Below are 22,542 nucleotides of genomic sequence, written 5' to 3'. Positions count from 1 at the left end.
TGATGGTGTATACAGATTCAATTTAATTAGAGTATCTATAGAGCACCTTAGCAATAGCAGCAGTAAGGCAGCTGCTGCTGCTGCTGCTGCTGCTGCTGCTGCTGCTGCTGCTGCTGCTGCTGCTGCTGCTGCTGCTGCTGCTGCTGCTGCTGCTGCTGCTGCTGCTGCTGCTGCTGCTGCTGCTGCTGCTGCTGCTGCTGCTGCTGCTGCTGCTGCTGCTGCTGCTGCTGCTGCTGCTGCTGCTGCTGCTGCTGCTGCTGCTGCTGCTGCTGCTGCTGCTGCTGCTGCTGCTGCTGCTGCTGCTGCTGCTGCTGCTGCTGCTGCTGCTGCTGCTGCTGCTGCTGCTGCTGCTGCTGCTGCTGCTGCTGCTGCTGCTGCTGCTGCTGCTGCTGCTGCTGCTGCTGCTGCTGCTGCTGCTGCTGCTGCTGCTGCTGCTGCTGCTGCTGCTGCTGCTGCTGCTGCTGCTGCTGCTGCTGCTGCTGCTGCTGCTGCTGCTGCTGCTGCTGCTGCTGCTGCTGCTGCTGCTGCTGCTGCAATTGACAAGTCTTTTGCAATAGTAATAGAGAAAAAGGAGGCCAAATGATTGTTGATTAGAGTTAAGCAGCAAGACTGAATGCAGAACATCAGACAGTGCAAACTTATCCAATCCGTTCAATTTTTGTTATACTAAGTGGCATTATTTTTTTACGTTCATTCTTGGCGCACCAGATATCAGTTTAATACCTAACAAATTTAGAAAAAAGCGTCTATACCGTAGCTATAGCCTAAATATTTCGAGGGGCAAATGTTTCGAAGTTGAGCACTGTTGCTAAAAATAAAAAAAATCGCAGATTTACAAGTTCTCCCAAAATGTATTGACTGCATGGAGGTCTATTTTTCAAGGCTAAAAATTTCGCTGATAACCCCCAAAACCCGAAAAATCTGCGAAATTTCCCCCTCGAAATATTTACCCGGCACACTATGATCACATGTTAAATAAATGTGTGTGCGCTTATATTTTAAGTTGATGCATTCAAGCGGCTAAGTTGTCTAAGATCTTGTGGATGATAATGCGACTATTCACAGTGCTTTTGCTTTGTCTACTGATAACTGCAAATACTGCATATGATTCTGACCAGGTTAGTGAGTAGCTAAAGTGGCCGGTGCGATAATCATGGGTTCTAGCTAGCTACTCGGCCACCCACTTAAAATGACCTTTTCTAAATTTACTAGCTATCAGTTACTGGCTAATCACCCTTCACCGACATCTTGTACTGGAGACTGTACACCTACTACTTGATAAAGCATTAATCTTTAGACCATATCTAAAACTATTCTAAGTGCAGGAATACACTGTAGATAAATAGTACCTTACCGTATGGTGCAGGTCGCCCTACGACACCTTCGCGTGATTTAAAATCTGTGATTTGAAATATGACTTGTGATGTGAAACTTGATTTGAAAATCATGAAGTGTAGGTTGAACCAACCTTACAGCCTGCTTCTGGGGAACATTTGATCATGCCACCCCACCCTAATGCACCTATCAATATTATGCCCCACCACCCCCCTCCCAGGCAAGGGTGGGGGAAAGGTATTTGACCTTTTCAAAATCAAATTTCCCACCCGTGGGGCATGACGAGTAGTCAAATCCCCACATAGTGTACTTTGGAAAAGTAGGTTATTCTTGCAGAAGGTGCATAGCTAATAAAGTCAAGCAAGTGCTAAAATTTTTGAACAGTCAAATGCCCCACTAGTGGGCGATTTTTAAGGTTAAATTGGATCAAATTCCCCACTATTCCCCCATGTACGCCCGGGAGGGGGGTAGTGGGGCTTAATATTGATAGGTGCATAACCACTGAAGTTGGGGCATGTTTAGATGTTCAAGTGCTATGAATGGACTTCAGGGTGGTAGATATGAAAAGTCCTATGTTTAATAATGTTAAAGTGTCAACCCTCATGCACCTACTAACTGCTCTTCTGCTCCAAGGTCCAATTATTGTCATCTCAAGAAGCGTGTTTATAAAACTCGAATACGTGAGATAAAACGTGGCATCTTGGCTTCTCTGCAACAGGTGGGATGGCTGATCAAGCTATTGTGTTTTACAAACTATCCTCTATTCTGAAATCATTCTATGCTATGATTTATTATTGTTATTGTTATTATTAATGCTTTATAGTGACCATTCAGAATAGAGGAATGATCAATTAGGTTAGGTAATCTTAAGGCTGCAGCGCAAGTTGCTATCAGACCTTAAGTGCTGGTCACTGTAAAGTGTTTATAATAATAATCACTATGCCACTGTAATGACACTGATTAGATGTTGCTTGTCATTTTCTCTATATGCTCAGTAATTAGATGTTTGTGTGGTTTTTGTTCTTCTGCCGGCAGTTTCATTCATGAGAACCCAGTAGCTGCTGTCGATTTGATCCAGACAGAGACTGGCTTTCCCCATTACATAACTGTTAATAATAGTTCTTCTTGTATTTAATTCAAAATATAATAATCCATGTCACATGTGTGATAGTCGTAGTGTGATTTGTGAGGTTGCTACTGGTAGGGATGTCAAACGGATTTTTGAAAGTGTCACAAATGCATGTTTTAGCCACAGCATCTTGTAGAGCTCGAAAAATGCTCCAAAATGATATATGGGTTTGCCACATTTGCTTTTGTAGTAGCTAGTAATTGTTAAATAAACAAATAGGCGGTTCTCCAGACTTCTCTATTGATCACCATTAGTAGCCATGGCACAAAACAAAAACAAGTGACGTATGGGTGATTATGTCACTTTGTATTATCAATTGCACAGCATTGCCAGTAAACTAATACAGGCGTTCAAGTTGCATCTTGCACTAACTGAAAACCAACCTATCGATTAACTGGAATGCTGTTGTGCATGGCGATCGACAAAACTAGCCTGCTGTCATCTTCCATACGTTTACTAGGCAGGAATCCAACATTGCGTCTTACACGCGCACCTAGCTACTCTAATCACGAGGAAACTCACCAGAAGAGCACTACCTTGACCAGTTCATCACTATGAAACGAAAAAATCTAGTGAATAAACTGTCTACAAGACGAACAAGTCATTGTGCCACTTTTTAATGAAATTTACGGAAGAAAAAATTTCGTAATTTTTGCGGGGGGTTGACATCCCTACTACTGGGCTCTGAAGACAATAAATCATTATTAACAGTAGTTTACATCACTGTGAGCTTGTATTATTTTTGCGAGACTATAGTTTTCTATCAGTTTTAATTATTTGCAGAGAGCAGAAATTGTTTGCTTTTTTATGGTTAGCTGAAGGGCGTACGTAATTTATAGAGGTGTCATACTCTCGAGCTTTCGTTACATGCTGAGCTTCAGTCCACAGTAATAATAGTAATACCGTATATCAATTAAATTTGGCGGTGTACTAAATTTAGCGAATTGACTAAACCGCCAAATTTAAATTTCATCAATAATATTTTCAAACCTTGGGTCAAGCAGTTGTTGAAGTAGGTTTTTGACAAACCTTCGTGAATACTGCTGAAACTGGTAAATTAGCATGGTTCCACGCATGCAAATGGGTGTGGCTTACTGACTAGACTAGAATTCATACTCGATTGGTGGGCATGGCTACACATAAGCTTGCAGACATCAATTCGTGTGCAGCCATTGATAAATGGGCAAGTATGCCTACAGACAGCAAATAATCCTGAAAGTGGGTGTGGACACGAAAGAAATTGGAGCAGTACAGTAGGTGTCTATGGAAGCAGGACCTTTAAAGCGAGTTAGTACTAGTACAGCACCGTACTTAGCCAATTTTTCAGTGAGAGCATTTCGCCAACTTCAATTTTATAGCAAATCGCCAAATATTAGTTTCGCCAATATTAAATTTGTTGTCATACTGTATTTTTCTGCCAGTAATATTTACCTGGCAGTTGAACCAATTTTATGCTTCAGTTCAGAAAAGTTATTGCATAAATTAATGCAGACAGGTAGGCATGTAGTTCATTATTGATAGCTACATGCACTTGACTGTCACTGCTTGAAGTTTCTTGGTTTACCAGAGTGGTATATCCCAGTATATGAAACAGTTAATTGTTTGTTATTTTAGTTAATGCTCCCACACTTAATGATTTTAAAAATTTTCTTGACAGTGGCTGGTCTACTTTATTGTATGATTATTAATTAGTTAACTATTATTGTAAGTTTTTGCTATGTAGTTGCAAATTTGTTAAATTCTTTTTGTACAGATCAAGCTTTACAGGCTCCGTGAGCCTTCTTTACCTGTAATACTAATACTAATACTAATACTAGTAGTTTTCACATTCACTGATGTTTTACTGAGAGTTTAAAACTTAGTAAAACAATCATGTTCCATATACTTAAAGTTACTGACATTTTACAATCAGTATAACTGGGTATAACTACAGTAAAGCAGCTTAACAAATTGGTAAACTAAGAACCTTCAAGCAGTGTGTTTTATTAGAGATAGCTGAATGCTCTATTAGAGTATTTCAATCTATTTGATCACTCTCCTGCTATCTAAAAAGTGAAAGGGGTAGCCCATAGGCATTTTCCAAGTATCTTCTGCCCATTTACCCTGCCTTCCTTGATGCCTAGCTCTATATAAGCAAATTGAGATGATGAAATAATTGCATGATCGATGTCATAATAATGACCAAATTTAGGTGGTGAGACAGGGCAATGCGATGGGGATCTTAAACATAAAATTAATTAACATTAATTAGCCTTAGAATATAACTGAACATAGAACTATAATAAACATAAAGGTGTATCATTCACAGTATTTAAGGTTATTTTTTGTGTATACGTTATTACATATAGATGTGGATGGAGAACATTAAGATGAGTAATGTGTCATGTCCACCTCATCCTGATACAATAAAACCACTACCATCACCATTACCTGATAGTATCAGTAATGCCATTCAAGCAGCTCAGAATATATTTGGTGATCTTGTCAGTCCCTCTAAAGTGGTATGTAACTATGTGTTATAAAAGCATTGTGTGCATGTAATGGCTTTGGTCATTTAGCTGAGATCGTAGTTTTCTCTGCATGCATCATTTCTATAGACTATCTGGTTTGCTAAGATACTCTGATCTAAAGAGTCTGAGGATATTCCCTCCAAACAATTTCTGCTTAAGAACAACCCATGGCAACTTATGACTGATGAAGCATTTTATTAACATACATAGATCATCACACTCCTTTCTATACAGTGACTACTTCTATTAGAGCTTGTCCTTTGAAGAATTGTAATTTTGAATGAAAACACCCCAAGTAGGACACAAGAGTTCTTTGGAAGGTCCAGTCCACCCCACAAATGTACAGAATTATTTATAGGTCTTTTTGTGGTAGACTTTATTAATATCAATCATCAGTCTGATTCTTTCATAAGAGCTCTTTTGATATGTACATGTATAATACAGTGGCAAAGTGCGATAGTTGTGCACTTTTTGTTACAATTATGAAACTTTCCATTTAAGTTGTACTCCTTGTGACATACATTTGATATAGTGCATATCTGACCTTTGGTGACCTTTTTGTATTGAAAACGTATCGTTTTTGTCTTTTACTCCCTAAGACATCATTTTACACAGTTTCAAATTAAAGGTGCTGCTAAAACGAACTACTTGGCTTTTATTTGAAGTCAATAAGTGAGATAATTTATATTAGCCATGAAATTCTATGAATTACTTGCCCATTAGTAATGGGCAAAGAAGTTTATGACTTATAAAAATGATCATAACTTTGTAGTGGAATGAGATACTAACTTCAAACAAAAGTCAATATAGTTCTTCGATCAACACCTTTACTTTGATACCATGTTTTGACAGTGTAAAATAATGCCTCAGGAAGACAATGTTTCAATAAAAAATGCAAAGATCACCAAAGGTCAAATCTGTGATGGCACTATATCAAAAAACATGTCAGGAGGAGCACAATTTGTGTGGAAAGTTTCATAATTGTATCACCAAATGCATGAAATGCTCATTTTTTTGGGTGCTATGCCGCTCTACTAGTACTGTATAGAGGGAAACTTTTGTGGAGGAAACTTTGGTGAATTTGGGGAATTGCTGCAAATTCACCAAAGTTTAACCCATACTGTGCCTGAGATTAGCATCTTTATAGCTAAAGACTGAGCTTAATTTGCCAAAGCTTATTTCACCAAATGCAATTTAGCTTGCTATTCACCAAAGTTTTCTTTCCCTCTACAAGGTAGTCAAGTAATATTTCCTATTATTCTAACTATGAGTTTGCATACTCTGTGATGGTAATGCATTATATAATTTGCATTATTCTATATACAGTACAGCTCACGGGTAACGTCGAATGTACACGCACGACACTCGTGAGGTGTGCTCGAGTGACCCGCGTGGATACAGCATAGCTACAGTTATGCTCCATGATAGCAAACTTTACTCGAGAGCGTCACGAAAGACGAGATAACAGGACTCACCTATGGTGTTGGGAGGCGGCACTGGCTCAGTTCCGCCGGCTGTGAGGTCTCCTGTTACAATGCCTGTGTTGTAGCCACCGAATACTTGGACACTTAGCTACTGACATTCCTTTCACGTACTATACAGTCAGTACTGTAGCTAGAGTTACCGTAGACCTAGATGGATTGGTCGCAAAGTAATGCGACAGAGCCCCAGTTAGTGCATTTTTCAAATTCATATTTTCTTTATCTAGGTAGCCAAAGGAATGGTCAGCTGAAGTTTCAACTCTAGAAGCTAAGAAATTTCGAAGTTACAGCGCTACAAAGTGGCAACAGCAAAAAATCGATTTGTGCAGTGACAACAAACTACAGTGCTTAATAAAACGATCATAACGTACGAGTGCAGTCCTCTACCAAGATGCAACTTGCACCATCAAATTCTCCATGAACATGCAAATCCATTGCTGGGTACGTTTTGTCTTCCAGGCCTTTCCTACGACCAGGGGGAACTGGCGAAGGCGAACGAACGTGAGAAAAAGCGATGATGAACCGCTCGTCCAATTCAAGGCAGACTAATGCCGATATCTTCCGTCTTCTTGGGTGTACTAACACAAAACAAAGATTGTGGAACTCCTCTTGCTTTGGGGATCACGATCCTATCAAAGTTTTTGGTGTTATCACTTTCCTTCAGTGTGAAACAAGCGCTTTAGAATTTATGGATTTTTTTTGATTTGTAAATATTCCATCAATTGCATTCTGCGGGCCAGCCAACACGCGGTTATTGCATTCTACTGTAAAATTAGCTAGAGTAAGCCACCGATGTTCGACCACCATTGGTTCGGACGCGATTTTTCTTTAAACCCGCAAAGAAAATTTCTGCTCTTGCTATGCCTTTGGAGATGTCTAGGCCATAAACTCTTGCATGCAAAATTTCAGACCTGCAGCTTTCTTCGCCTGGCTGCTGCAGCTGCAAAAGTGACCTGTCCGAATGTTCTCAATTCTCGGACAAAAATGTGTATTGTCGGTCGAGTGGCACTGCTCGTAATGCTTGAAGCTAATCAAGTCTTTCTATGCTTGATATGAAAGAGCAACTCTTATACTCTCCAAATATATGCAGATATTTGGCTTAGTCCTTATTGGCTGTGAATTACAAAGTTCCAAAAACATCTCTGTCGTGCAATCTTAAATTCGGCCACATGTGAAGCTCGTGCAAATCAAATAGTTACCTATATCGAATTCAAAACTGTTTTTATGAAGATTGAGAGCATCAGCTACCGTTCAATAGTAAATAGATACATGTACGATGACTGCACCTTGATTTTAGCTACATTGCATTTAGGCTTCTCTGACAGTAGCAGCCTAACTACTGCACCCAGCACACATGTACACAATCCAAATCTACTTGAATGGGGTTTGTACTATCCCCATGTCTTAAAAATGTCGAAAGTTTGTCTTCAAAATGTCCAGAACATTAGCCAGATCGAAACACTCTAATAGAACAATAACCTATTATATACATTTGGAGCAGTCAGAAAATCTGAGGACCACACTGAGGCATATTCACTTCAATAAGACTAGTAATATGTGAATTTCATTGATTACAACACTTAAATACTGATTACATGTGATATTACATTGGCTGATTGTTATATTAGAGTAATTGACTGCTCTATTAGAGTATTTCGATCTGGCTAATGTCTGGACATTTTAAAGAGAAACTTTTGACATTTCTAAGACATGGGGATAGTCAAAAACCCCATTTAAGTGGATTTGGTTTGTGTATATGTGTGCTGGGTACAGTAGCTAGGCTGCTACTGTCAGAGAAGCTTAAATGCAATGTAGCTATTTGGGCAAAAATCAAGGTGCGGTCATCGTGCATGTATCTATTTACTATTGAACGGTAGCTGATGCTCTCAATCTTCATAAAAATAGCTTTGAATTCGATATGGGTAACTATTTGGTTTACACGAGCTTCACATGTGGCCGAATTTAAGATTGCAAGACAGAGGTGACTTTGGAGCTTTGTAATTCACAGCAAATAACGACTAAGCCAAATATCTGCATATATTTGGAGAGTATAAGAGTCGCTCTTTCATATCAAGCACAGAAAGACTTGATCAGCTTCAAGCATTACGAGCAGTGCCACTCGACCAATAATACATATTTTTGTCCGAGAATTGAGAACATTTGGACAGGTCACTTTTGCAGCTGCAGCAGCCAGACGAAGAAAGCTGCAGGTCTGAAATTTTGCATGCAAGAGTTTATGGCCTAGACTTCTCCATAGGCATAGCAAGAGCAGAAAGTTTCTTTGCGGGTTTGAAGAAAAATCTTGTCCAAACCAATGGTGGTCGAACATTGGTGGCTTACTCTAGCTAGGCTTGCACGAACATGAGACCAGTCACAAATGTTTATGTGATTTAAGTGTTGCATGAAGGTACTAAACTCAGTGGCTAGTGTTCTCATGTGGGCGAGCTTCTCGCGTGGCTAGTGCATATCCACGCAATGTTCCACAGGCATTGTACAGTACATTGCAAAGGAATGATCCTGCAAGAAGATACAAGCATTACTCGCATGTGTATACCCGTGACGTTACCTGTGAGCTCTACTGTAGCTATATGAGTGTTGCTTTTACTGTAAATGCAATACTAAAAGATTTTAACATAAGTTTTGTTCATTGATTCCAGCTACACAAATTTTTTTTGGGCGATACGTACTTTAATTGGCTGAACATAGGAGATTCCATAGTGCCATCATGGTTTATAGAACTCGTCACCAGCTCTATTTAAGAGAAACATACTACAACAGTAACGTTTACTTACCTCTCAGTTGAAAGAAGTAGTCATTGCTGTTTCATACCAAGAGTCAGGACGACATATGGCAAGAATAGTTTTTATTTCAAAGGTACTCAAATCTGGAACTCACTTAATGCCTCACTTTACACTGTAACAAATCTTGGACAATTTAAACATTTACATAAGTCCTAATTTTTATATAATGTAATTGTGTATACATATGTTCATTGATGTACATGTTATGTATAGGGCACTGCTGGAAAGCAGTAGTTTTTTCTACTGATGCAGCAGTCTTTCCCTCAAAAAAAAAATATATATATATATATATATAATTATATTGGTTAAAAGCTTATTATCTGTTCAGTAGCCAACCATTCAGCCATATTATACAGATACTACCTTTGAATCAATCATACTGTTGTATATTAGGGATCATGAAAGTTTGGCCAACAATATTACCCTAAAATCAGCCTCACAATACCTTTATGGCATCTTTGCAGTATTGGGTAGTATAACCAAACCCAAACGTGCCTTCAGTACAACCTGAACACTTACTATGAAATTTAAAAAATATATATTTAGTAGGATTTTCTACTGACTCCCTGACTGATACATTCAGATAAACATACCTCAATAACGGCTAGGGCTACAGGCTTGAATTTTCCTGTTCAACGAATCAACATTGCTTCATCCCGACTGGTACCTTTTGGCATACCACAGTACACATAGTGCATGCTTCTTACACTTACCTGTGTTTTCTTTTGTGTCCCATTTATCTTTGCTGACAGCACAAGGTGTTGATTCACATGATGGCTTCCCTATGTTTGACGATATTTGTCCAAATATTCCGTTGTGACTTATTAACTGTAGAGGTCCTTCTCCTAGTGCTTCTTCATTTGTAATGCTGCATAACAGGCTGAACAAAACATAATGGTCACTTTGCTATTTCAGTAATTGATATTTGGGGCGAGCGCATGGAAAGCAATAAGCTGGCACCATACTTTCCATTCTAATGTGTATGCATGGGTTAACCAGTTATAATACTGTTTCAATAAACAAACAAGTATAAAGAATATTAGGGATCATAGTAATCAAAAGTATAGTTATAAACAAGGGAGATCGTCTATACCTCCAGATGTACAAGGGGCATTTAATCCCTAATTCAGTTGTGGGTATGTCCACTAGTATATCTGCAGGCATAGGCACCTTCCTTATTTTATTTCTGTAATCCCTAATAGAAATTAAAAATCTCAATTTTTTCCTTACACTATAACACAAGTCTTGTAACATACGGAATTATATATTATGCTGATTGGACACATGCAATAATATTATAGAGATCAGACACATAGGAGAAGGGCAAATGAAGCTTTCATTACATTATAGTTAAGTCTTGAAACAGTGTAGAATAGCATTATTAATACAGTAGTTCCACACTGCTTCATGGTTAGTGATGATAGCAACTGAATTGTGGCCTTAATTGTTTCATTACAGTAATAATTTACCCAATGCAGCCTGGTGTAGTTGTGGGAATTCGTTACATGGACCAGACATGGACTAAAGGGTTTGGTACAATGGATGTAGACACTCCTACAGTTACCCCAGATGGTGACGCTATATTCCGTATCGCTAGTATCACTAAAGTATTTACTGTAAGTTTGTGATTCCATACAGGATCTGCAAAAAAGGGACATAATCGCACAAGCCTATATTTACAGTATAAAGCATTGAATACATTGGGTGAAATACTTGCGTATTATTGAAAAAATTCGGTAAATTGTTTAAACTCCTCTTTCTTAGTGAAGGAAGGGACTAGCAATAAAAATCTGGATATCATCTTATTCGCCTGCACAAGAGGAGTTGGAAAATCTTTGTTTCGTTGCAGTAGACCCAAGGATACGTACGTTATGAGCGTTTGTTTACGCCCTGTCGAAGCGATCGTACACGATCAATTTTTCTTCACGAATTTCACCTTTGTATGCAGTAAAAAAGGGTGAGTAAAGGAAAAACTTACCCAGTAATTGATTTCTCTGTTCACGACGAACATGATGGCGAAAATTGTAGCTCCGTACGTCAATCCGTTGGTAAGTTACAACTGTTTTTGTAAGCGCCTGTAATTTATTTTCCCTATACTTGCTGTACATATCGATTTTTCTGTTGTTGCTACTTTGTAGGGCTGTAACTCCAAAAGTTATTGGCATATGAAGCTGAAATATTGCCAGTGGGTACACTCGGTTAAGTAGATTATAATGTTTAATAAACAGGAATTCGAAAAATATGCGATTATGTCCTGTTTTTGCAGATCCGGTCACATATGTGACTGAATTTTGGAAAATCACCCATATGGGCATGCATGAAATAATTAGAATTTTCGTGTTTAGTGGGTTGCTAATAAGAGTAGGGCACAGTTTTGAAAATATTTCAAAAACTTTCTTGTAATTTAAGGTATTGAGAATGGCCTAAAACCATCAACCAGTAGATATGCACTATAAAGTGTGTGATTTGATCATTAAATATTTTAGTTGTCAAATGCACCCATATGGGTGATTTTCCAAAATTCGGTCACATATTATATGTGCAGAATTTGTACATTTTACCAAATTTGTAGGTACTGATGCTATACCAGTTGTACGAACAAGGTAGAGTAAAATCTTTGGATGACCCCATAACTCATTACTGCCCTGAGTTCTCTCTAAGAAATCCATACACATTAGATGATGTTGTTACATTAAGGTGCAGTGTGCTGTATTGACCATTGTCTAACCTTACATATGTGTGCAAAAAAGTTAAACAAATCATATTAAAATACCAATTTTATTATGTATATATATTCTCTTAATGCTGTAGACAGCTAGCCTCACAACTGTCTGGTTTGCCCCATGCAAGTCCATGCTATAATGGCACAGTCAGTAACAACACCTGTCCACTGAAGACAACAGAAATTCTTGAAAGACTTCGTAAACATTATAGGAATTTTCCATCATGGACAAAACCTTCCTACAGGTTAATTGTAAAAATATTTCCTATATTTCTACATGATTATACAAGTACACTGAAAAATTTGGAATTTTCAACTAGAGTAGGGACCATAACACATCGATAAAAAGTACAGAAACAAGCTGGAGTAGTGCACGATATTAAATCACAGTAAAACAATGAGAAGTATTTAGGGATGCGTCGATTTTGCTGGCAAAATGTTTGGAAAAATACGTTGGTAAAAGCAAAGAGCAAAATGCTGGAAAAAGAGGTGAAAAAATGGAAAAATGTGCACCTAGGAATGGCAACTTAGCACATTTTGTATGAAAAAGATCGAGATACTGTAATAGAACAGTCACACATAGTAATAGGACAACATATCCTATAGGAAATGGTGATTAAGGATTGAGATACTCTAATAGAGCAGTCACTGTGTACGAAATATTCTAATAGAGCAGTCACACATGCTTGTAAGCTAGAGATACTACACTTAATTTTTACTGATGCTCAGCAAAATAGAAAATATTGAGCAAAATAGGTAAGAAATAAAAGAATTGCTGGAAAGAAAAATAGGTGGGAAAAACAGCAAAGTAGGCTCATCCCTAGAAGTGTTATATCCCTACTGTGCATTTCCACTATGGTATCTTGAGCACAGTAGGGATATAACACTTCTTATTATTTTACTGTGATTTAATATCGTGCTCTACTCCAGCTTGTTTCAGTACTTTATATCGCTGTGTTATGGTCCCTACTCTAGTTGAAAATTCCATTTTTTTCTATGTACTTGTTTGTTAACTTTTTTTTTGTAAATATATTATTATGACTGGTGAACCCATGCATACCTCATCTGAAATGGCACCGCATGCCCCAATTATCGTCTGAAAAGTGAAGTATCCATTATGCTTCGTTGTCAGCTATGTTCAACCCATTACGCAGCATTTCAAATCAAGAACTGTTCGAAAAGCAACTCTGCAATCCACGCATACCAAAAGAAAGAATTGGTACCGCGCATCCCAGTTATATCAATTATCGTCTGAAAAGTGAAGTATCCATTATGCTTCGTTGTCGGCTGTGTTCAAGCCGTTACACAGCAGTATACTGTTTAAAAAGCACCTCTGCTATCAAAATAGCCACTATGACAAATACGGACGATTTCTGTTACGCGAAGGGAAGCCATTACGCCAAATCGACACCTTTCACTGTTAGCAAAGATGAATGTGGCACAAAGGAGGACACTGGTAAGTCCATGAAGAATGCATTGTATGTACTGCGGTATGCCAGAAGGCACCTGTCGGGTTGAAGCGACGTCAAACAGTGGAAAAATCAAGCCAGTAGCCTTAGCCGTTATCGAGTTATGCTTGTCTGAAGGCATCAGTCAGTTACTTAGTCAGTCAGTAGAAAATTCCGTTAAATAAATTATTTTTTAAATTACGTAGCAACTTGTAGAAAGCATTTCGGATTGATCTGAAGCTTGTTTGGGCTTAGTTTTACCTAACCAATACTGCCTCATCATCGTCTGGGAAAATTGAGGCTGTTTTTTGGGTGATGTTATTTTGTGGGCCACGCCTACTCCTTTGTGGTCCCTACTATACATTACTATCATAGTGTATGATTATCATAAAATTATGTATTTTCATTTTTCTCCTGCTACACTTTATTCTGATTTCATATTTTTGTAGCGATTTAGCTTATTCACTGTTAGGTCAGTGCCTAATCCAGAAAGCTTATCCTGGCATGAAATATGAAACATATATTGAAAAACACATCTTGCAGCCACTAGAAATGATCAATACTGGATTTGAATTTAATGATGAGTAAGTCAGCTTTAATTATGAGTACAGTGTATCACAATAATGTTATCCTATTTTATACATAATATACTGCATGTATGCACCTTTTGTACAATTTTGTTTATATCTATTATACACTGTACTTGAATGCACTTTGTACAGTGTTGTGTCTAAAATGGCAACTGGTTATATTGCTGGAGGAGAAAATGCACCTCTTATTGATCTGGGTTGGGATGCTCCATCTGGACAAATGTATTCCACCATCAATGATCTCTTAAAGGTAGTACTAACTTTTATATTTATCATTACATCCTGCTGTACTATTATACCATGTACTGTATGCGTAGCTGTCAGATTTTTTCAACTCGGTGTATATTCCCACTGGATCTGCTAGCAAAATACTTGAACCACATTTAGTCAGAGATATGGCTTCACCAAGTTAGTATGTATTATTACGCATTGTTTTTGTGGTTCATTGTGCTCCTTGATGCTGACAAATCCATAGAAGTAGAAGTCACCAAACAAGCAAATTTAATCCCTATTTTAGCCATGCAGATTTAGTAATAATTAAATTTTAGCATCAAGTAATGATTTCTCCTGTTTAAGATGTACTTTTTATTGTGAGCTCCAAGGGCTAGTTGGGCTGGTCTAGTTAAGCCAGACAGCTTTTCAGTGTTATGGGTTTATTCTTATTGTCAATATTTTATAGTATACTTGAATAATGATGGAAAGTCACTGTTTGGTGCTCCATGGGAAATGATGTTTGTTGATACTTATCTTGTACGCACCAAATCAGGAAGTATTCTTGGATATTCCTCACAGTTTAGCTTTGCTCCTGACCTTGGACTGGGTTAGTTGCTTAATGTGTGTATAAAATTAATCAAACCATAACATATTACAGGAGTTAAGATTTGTGTGATTTTACATGCCATGTTTCATACATCATGCAGGGATTGTTGTGCTTGTTAACACAAATGTTAACTTGGAGAGTGATATAGAGGGTGCCTATAAAGCCATCATTCCAGCTTTTAAGGAGCTTTTAATTGCTCAAGCAGGAAAGGTAAATTTATCACTGTCACCATAAAAAAGTACATGTACTGTAAATAAGTCATTACATTGATTGTGATGATAAGACACACAACAGTGTATGTAATGACCAGGAAATATACCAGCTGTATGGAAATAATGGAATCAAATGGTACGGTAGTACCGTTTAAGTAGGGATCGTGGTGAAAATTTTGCACGCCACCCAAAATTCTGCCTTTAAAAATCATCCTAGAGACATTTCATGTGATGAAAATCACCTTTGCGGAATAGTACTACTCCATATAATACATAAAATATAACAAAACACTTACAGATACAGTAGCTGGATATAGAATTTTTTTTAATTACCAAAACTTGAATCTTTAGTCTCACTGACCACAGTTGCAAAGCTAGAGGCCAAACGAAGCAGCACACAGCCACCATTTTACACCACAATAGCAAACTCACCAGTAGGATATGCCTTTTAGGGTTCTGATGAGTGTAGGCCTTCTGTGCCTTGTCTTTTCTTTTATCTTTAATCAAGCTGTTTGTCTTCTTCATCCAACAAAATCATATCGAGGTATTAATTTTCCGTATCAACACTTTCTTTCAGCAACATAATATAGATGCCACAGAATTATTTCCGAGATTATTTCAGGGCTGGATTTCTTCAGTTATGGTGCTACTATAAGACTAGATACACTGTATGTACAATTTCGCGATTGGGATCCTGTTCGCGATAGGTTCATAATCGTGACCCCCCCATCAATTAAAGATCTAGGTGGACTACTAGTGATAGAGTATGGATATCACACCTTTTAACAGTCTAGCTGTTTACCTAACAGCAAACAAAATGACCTCACCCCTTATTGGTATAGCTAGCTGCACACCTCTTGGCTGACTTGAGATATACTCTAATTCAACAGTCACTCTAATACAACAGTCATGTATGATATTGTAATAGAACAGTCACAAGTTACATTGTAGCTGTACTACAACAAAACTAAACAAACTAGTATTTTTTAAATTGTAAATTTAAAAATGAAGTAGGGATCTATGCAACAAAAAGTAGTGAAACAAGAGATCAGAGGCATAGCCAAGGGGAGGGAGCATTTGTCCCCCCCCCCCCCCCCATTACTAAGTGTTTTGTTGTTTTTTAACCTCCGTAACAAGCTTACCAGTATTAACCTGACATGTAAATGACTAAATTATGTGTGCTACTATGTGGGATTGCTAGTAAATGTGCACACACACACACACACACACACACACACACACACACACACACACACACACATACACACACACTGACACAACATTCAACTCGCTTGTGAATCTACCAAACAAAAATATTAGAGACACACTTCTATATTTAGCCTAGATTACTCACGTGATAGAGCATTTTTGAATCTGACCTGCTCTAAGTGACCTCCCAGTGGCAGGAGTCGTAACTCACAAGTGAAAAAGGAGTCCAGATAACGCTACGAAAAACTGCCTATGAGGTGATAAAGTCCGGTTAAATGTACCAAGTTTCTTTTCTTGAGTCGACCACACTGGATCTTTGTATGGCAGTGCAGTGGCATGCCAGTCTATTTATTTACTCTGTCGGTCAGTCAGGCGGATCAGTCACAAGCTTACAAGTTCTGCTAGCAAGACAGGTGGGATTTTGTGCAATACGTGGCATGTGAATTTCTCCAAGTGAAGTGATCCGTGAACATGTCATCTTGTCAGCAGTGTGCTAGGACTGCAGCACAGGCTGTGGCAAACATAAAGCAATTTGTATTTGCACTAAAATATTAACAATTTACGTAGCTCTACCGGACTGTGGATGAATTTGTTGGAGTTCAGTTGTGGCACGTGCGATAATGCTCAATAAATATACCTCCATTGATAAGTGATATGCAATCAGTAATGAATAGTTATGCAGCTAGTTATTTAAACTGTAATAATACAACATCGTATGTTGGCTAGATCATCATTAGGTCATTAGCCTTTTTTGCAATGATGAACAACTTTGAGTGTTTCATTGGGGGGCATGCCTGCCCCTCCATCACCTTCTGGCTAGCTATGTCCCTGCAAGAGATGAATGATGGTATGACAGCATAGCTCAATGGGAAAGTCCCTACTTAGGAATTGAGCAAAATATAGCTAATGTGCCAAAGTAGGGACTTTCCCACTGAGCTATGCTGTAATACCATCACTCATCTCTTGTTTCACTACTTTTTGTTGCATAGATCCCTACTTCATATTTAAATTTTACATTAATTTTAAAAAAATACTAGTAGATTATAGAGTGTATTGAATATACTAAACTAAATTTAACAAGTTTTTTTTTTTAAATTTGGATACTCTAATAGAATGGTCAACCATTAAAAAAATAGAACAGTTATAGAGACCCATTATAGAATGCTTCTTTACAAAGGTAAAAAAGGTATTAATACACTGTATCCTTTCAAAAGAATACTTCACAACTCTTCATCATAAGGTTTTCTCTTTTTAACCAGAAAATCTGAATAATATGCTTTGGACTACACTGAATGCCAAAGTTAATCATACATTTATACCTATATTATTTCTATCCCACTAAAGCCCTACATCAAAGTAAAAAGTTAGATGATATGGTAGTTGTACCCAGGGAATGGAAGTTAAACCCCAGTAGGTCAGAATCAGAATTATTAAATGTGACCGAATTTCAGAAAATCAATCATATGGGTGCATTTGATATGTAAAATATTTAATGATCACATAACACGATTTACAATGCAAACCTGCATTTACTTCATAATGATTGTAAGTCATTCTCAATGCTGTAAATGACAAGAAAATTCTTTTTTTTATCTGTTTCCTCCTCTTAATACGTAGTAACTCACTAAATATGAAAATTCTAATCATTTCACTTGCACCCATATGGGAGATTTTCCAAAATTCAGTCACAAATATGTATGACAAGCTAATTAACACATTCGGTTGAAACATGAAGCCATATCACATAATTATAGAAGCACAGCAAAACTCAAACCATACACACCTTTACTAGCCTCATTGTAGTTTTTATGAAGTAAAATTCTTCAAAGTGTGGGATAGAAGACATGTCATAATGTGTTATCAACACCAATTGTCACATTGTTTATGAAGTCAAGTACTTCAAAGTGTGGGATAGCAGCTAGTTAAACTGCACCAGCACTTGTAGGATATCTGTTATTAACACCTCAGCATGGTATTGCATTGCCTCAATCTCAGGTTGATAATAATGATATCCTGGGTTTAATATATAATTATGTGAAGACCAATAACTAAAATTAAGTATTAAGCATTAATAATAAAAGCAGTTAGTATTATCTATAAATTTATTTTTAATAATTTCAATGTACAAAATCTGTCAGTTACTTGAAGCTGTGTCCCTAGACTCCTGCATTGTGACTCACTAACAAATCTTGAAACCATGTACAAATCCTTACTATGCCCTTGAACTATATGATATATACAAAATTTCTGGTGTTTTAAGTGAAGTGTTGTAACACTTGTAAAACACAAATTTGGTACATGTGGTAATGACAAAATTTATGCACATCATAGTACTGTATAGTAGGGACAATGAAAGTGTGGGTGTGGCCCATGATTAAATATCACCCAAAAACCAACCTCAATTTTTTCCTCACAACAACATATAACAGCATCGGTTGGATAAAGTCAAGCCCAAAAGTGCCTTCAGATCTACCAGAAACGTTTTTGTCTGAATTTTATCTTTTTTTTGTCTGATGCGTTCAGTCAAGCATTGCAGAAAACTGGATACAGCTACAGCCCTATTTCTTTCACAAAAACTTTTCAAATTCACTTAAGAAGAAACCTTTGGCATATTGATAAACATACAATGCGTGCACTATTGTCTTGCCTTTTATCCTTCTGTACCAGTGAAAGTTCTTCATCGATAGTAGAGCTTCCATCCACGGCAGGAGGTAGCTACATGTTACACAACACTATACAGTATAGTATTGCATAACATGTACACCCGTGGACATATGTTGTAGATGTTGCAGTACTGAGTGAGCTGTCCAGTATCATCAGGGGCAAGTTTTTGTTTTTAGCAAAGTTACTTAGCTACTTGCATTTCTGAATGCTTACTGTGACTAGTACTGTTCACCACAGGCATGGATCCAGACTTCTAAATGGGGAAGTTCCACTCTTAATCGTAGACTTTCCAGCAGTGTTTCACTGTTAAATCTTACCATTAGGCTAACTGAAGCCTTTAACGTTTGCTGTAATAGCTTTATAAGATAAAAACGATAATCATACAGTATGGTAGCACTGTATATTAGGGATCATGCAACCTTAAATTTCCTTCATAACAGCTTGGAAGTATTGGTTAGGCATAACCAAGCCCAAAAATTCCTTCAGAGTGACCCCCAAACCCTTCCAACAAGTTTCTATGAAAATGCTATTTAACTGAATTTTCTACTGCCTAACTAACTAATGCCACTCTACAATGCTACAGGCTTGATTTTTTCACTGTTCGATGTCACTTTGTCCCGAAAGGTGCCTTTTCACCAACCACAGTATGTACAATCCACATATCATAGACTTACCTTTGTCTTCCTTTGTGTTCCAGTTCTTTTCACTGACAACAGAAGGTGTCAATTTGCAATAGCACAATATGGCAATATGGTGATATGGCTTCCCTCTAGCTCTGTTTCCTGCATTTTCCATGGTGACTGGATTCATTGCAGAGATGTTTCTTGTACTGTTCTTCATTTGCAACGCTGTGTAACAAGTGGAGTATACTGCTGATTGCACGAATCTTTAAAAATTGTGTGACGCATGCGTGCATGCATACACAGTACTCACAATGTTTTGTTCCACAGAACAAGTTGTTAATATCAAGAATCTTGGTGCCAGACGTCAGCTACCTGTTTTATGAAACAAATTGTTGTTGTTTTTTTAATGATGTGCACATGTACGCATTGCATCATGCAATTTTTAAAGATTCTTGCCATCAGCAGTAGTTACAAATGAAGCGTAATGGCCATCTCACTTTTCAGTGCATAATTGATTATTAGGGCACGCGTTCAGATGCATGGAATGCCTCCGCCATTCTTTCTTTTAATGTGGTACATGTGGATTCAGTAGTCATAATTGTGTTATTAAATAAGTAAACAAACAAGTAGAAGGAAAAATTAGGAATTTTAAGTTGGATTAGAGATCAAAGGATAAAAAGGCAGGGAAACAAGAGAACAGCTAAAAGTTGTGAAACAAGGGAGGTTGCCTATACCTGCAGATGTACTAGTGGACATGTAGTCCCTAATTCATGATCAGCCATGGCTATAGACTGAAGCGTAGGGATTATATAGATGTCCAGTAGTATATCTGCAGATATATGTAACCTCCCTTGTTTCACAACTTTTGGCTGTTCCCTTGTTTCCCTGCTTTTTTGTTCTTTGATTCCTAATCCAGCTAAAATTCCTAATTTTTCCTTCTACTTGTTATTTTTAGAGGTGCTTATCGCAGAAAGATTTGTTTGTTTCATCATTATCCAGACTGGCAGCATGCTTTACTGACTTTCTTTGCATGGTGTGTCAAGCTAACCACGTTATACTGTGTAAACAAAATTAGTGAGTGAACCTTGTCACTCCTTGTGTTAAACTAGACAACTTAATGAACTTCCAAGTGAATACAGTTAGCAATAATATGTGGTGTGTTATACTTTTAGCTAATCGACAAACATTTGCTGACTACTTGCATATACCCATAGTGCTGTGATTAACTATAATTGTGACTGGTTTTGCAAAAAGCAGTCTTACTATGCACACAACCAATTTGCCAACTTTAATGATTCATACTTCAGGTAGATTGAAGGAAACAAGTCTGGTCAATAGTTAGCACCAACATTACTTAGTGGATGATAAATTTTAGGGTTATGTACTGCTCCTGTATGGATTAGTAAAGATCTATTTTTTAAAAATCCAGTTTGATTGAACTTGCATTATAACACAATGTGTTTTGTGGTCATGAACTTGCAGGAAAAAAGTTCATAAACAAGAAGAAAAGTTAGGAATTTTAAACTAGGGTAGGAACAATGTAGTACCGTAATTTGTTTTATTTTCGTGCAAAACGTTTTCATGATAAACATTTTCGTGTTAAATTTTTGTGCAAGAAATTTTCATACAAATTTTGCATACGAAAATTATTTTACAACGAAAAAAGCACATTATGGTACCCTGATAAAAAAAAACTGAAACAAGCTAGATTGGAGTAGTATGTAATGTCCAATTGCTGTGAAACGATAATAAGCAAACATCTCTACTGAGCTGTGGACATTACATACTGCTCTAATCCAGCTTGTTTCAGTACTTTTTATTGTGGTACTATACATTGTCCCTACTCTAGTTTAAAATTCCTAATCTTCTTATAGTGTAATATGTTAATCTATGTGTACAAATGAAATTTGTTTTTATCATAAACTTGTGTCATAATGTTGGTTTACAGTTTCCTGCTCCTACCGATCCCAACATATACACTGGAAACTACACCAGCGTACAGTTGTCTTCTGACACTGTTAGAATATATATGAAGGATGACATACTTTTTGCTGATTTAAGATTGACTGATGGTACTAATACCTTTTTTTTCTCTCCCATATTGAAATACTATGATGACTATGAATTACAAGTTTATGTCGACCCAAACCAGATGACATGTTTGTTGGGAGAATTGGTTGCACTAGATGGTGCATGGATGTACTTTGATAAACCAGACAACAGTGGCAAAAGCCCAGGATTCTATTTCTCATGGCTAGGGCACCAAATGAATAGATCTGGATAAGAATATAGTCTCTTGTGCGTGCTTAATGTGACAAAACTACAGTATTTACCTATTACAAACATATGAAATGTTTGATAACCTGTTTTCTTTGTTTAATGCATGTGTGTGTGTGTGTGTGTGTGCATTCATATAAAAACAATGTACATGTGAATAAACAGACAATAGTAGTGCATTTTGGGTACAAATTGTGTACACTTACATCCAAAGGTGTTTATACCACTACACACATAATATACTATAGCATAGCATCATGGGTACTGCCCTATGTGCAGGACTATCTCCACATTAAACTATAGTAAAATCTATAGCAGGAACTAAGCATTAAACATCAGTGTGTTTCATGTAGCTACATATGTAGCATACATGGTGATGTAACTTTTAAAGAATATAAGGCTGCTGAGTCAAAAATGCTCAAAATTTTTCCTAAAATGCTTTCAGGGATTTTTCCAAATTCACCTATTATGCTCTTCGGTGTTCCTATATATTATTCGCCTTAGGTTAACAAAATTTCTTACACTTACCTTGGAACACTTTAATCAGCGAATGCTCTATTAAGTATTCACTACAGAGTGACTGTTATATTAGAGAGTATCGATCCAAGGAACTAGGTGTATAGTGCATTTGAGTGCTCTATTATAGTTTGCATTTTCCACTGACTACTCTATTAGGGAGTATTTTTGTATTTTTATGGAATTGCATAGTTTGAAATATCCA

The 22,542-nt window shown here is 37.3% G+C and overlaps 1 protein-coding gene across 1 annotated transcript; it reads left to right on the top strand.

The window, feature by feature from the left end:
- The first annotated feature begins 995 nt into the window (after positions 1-995).
- Positions 996-22,001, top strand: LOC136254634 (putative beta-lactamase-like 1). Its single transcript, XM_066047378.1, has 11 exons — positions 996-1,118; positions 4,813-4,965; positions 10,735-10,872; positions 11,829-11,953; positions 12,068-12,223; positions 13,876-14,010; positions 14,149-14,266; positions 14,334-14,424; positions 14,696-14,836; positions 14,937-15,046; positions 21,493-22,001. The coding sequence occupies exons 1-11, from the start codon at positions 1,044-1,046 to the stop codon at positions 21,826-21,828; spliced, it is 1,578 nt and encodes a 525-aa protein (XP_065903450.1). The 5' UTR covers positions 996-1,043; the 3' UTR covers positions 21,829-22,001.
- The last annotated feature ends 541 nt before the right edge of the window (positions 22,002-22,542 follow it).

The sequence above is a fragment of the Dysidea avara genome, chromosome 4, assembly GCF_963678975.1.
Source record: "Dysidea avara chromosome 4, odDysAvar1.4, whole genome shotgun sequence".
Classification (NCBI taxonomy): domain Eukaryota; kingdom Metazoa; phylum Porifera; class Demospongiae; order Dictyoceratida; family Dysideidae; genus Dysidea; species Dysidea avara.
Note: the sequence above shows the minus strand (reverse complement) of the source record. Positions and strands in the feature narration are given on the sequence as shown.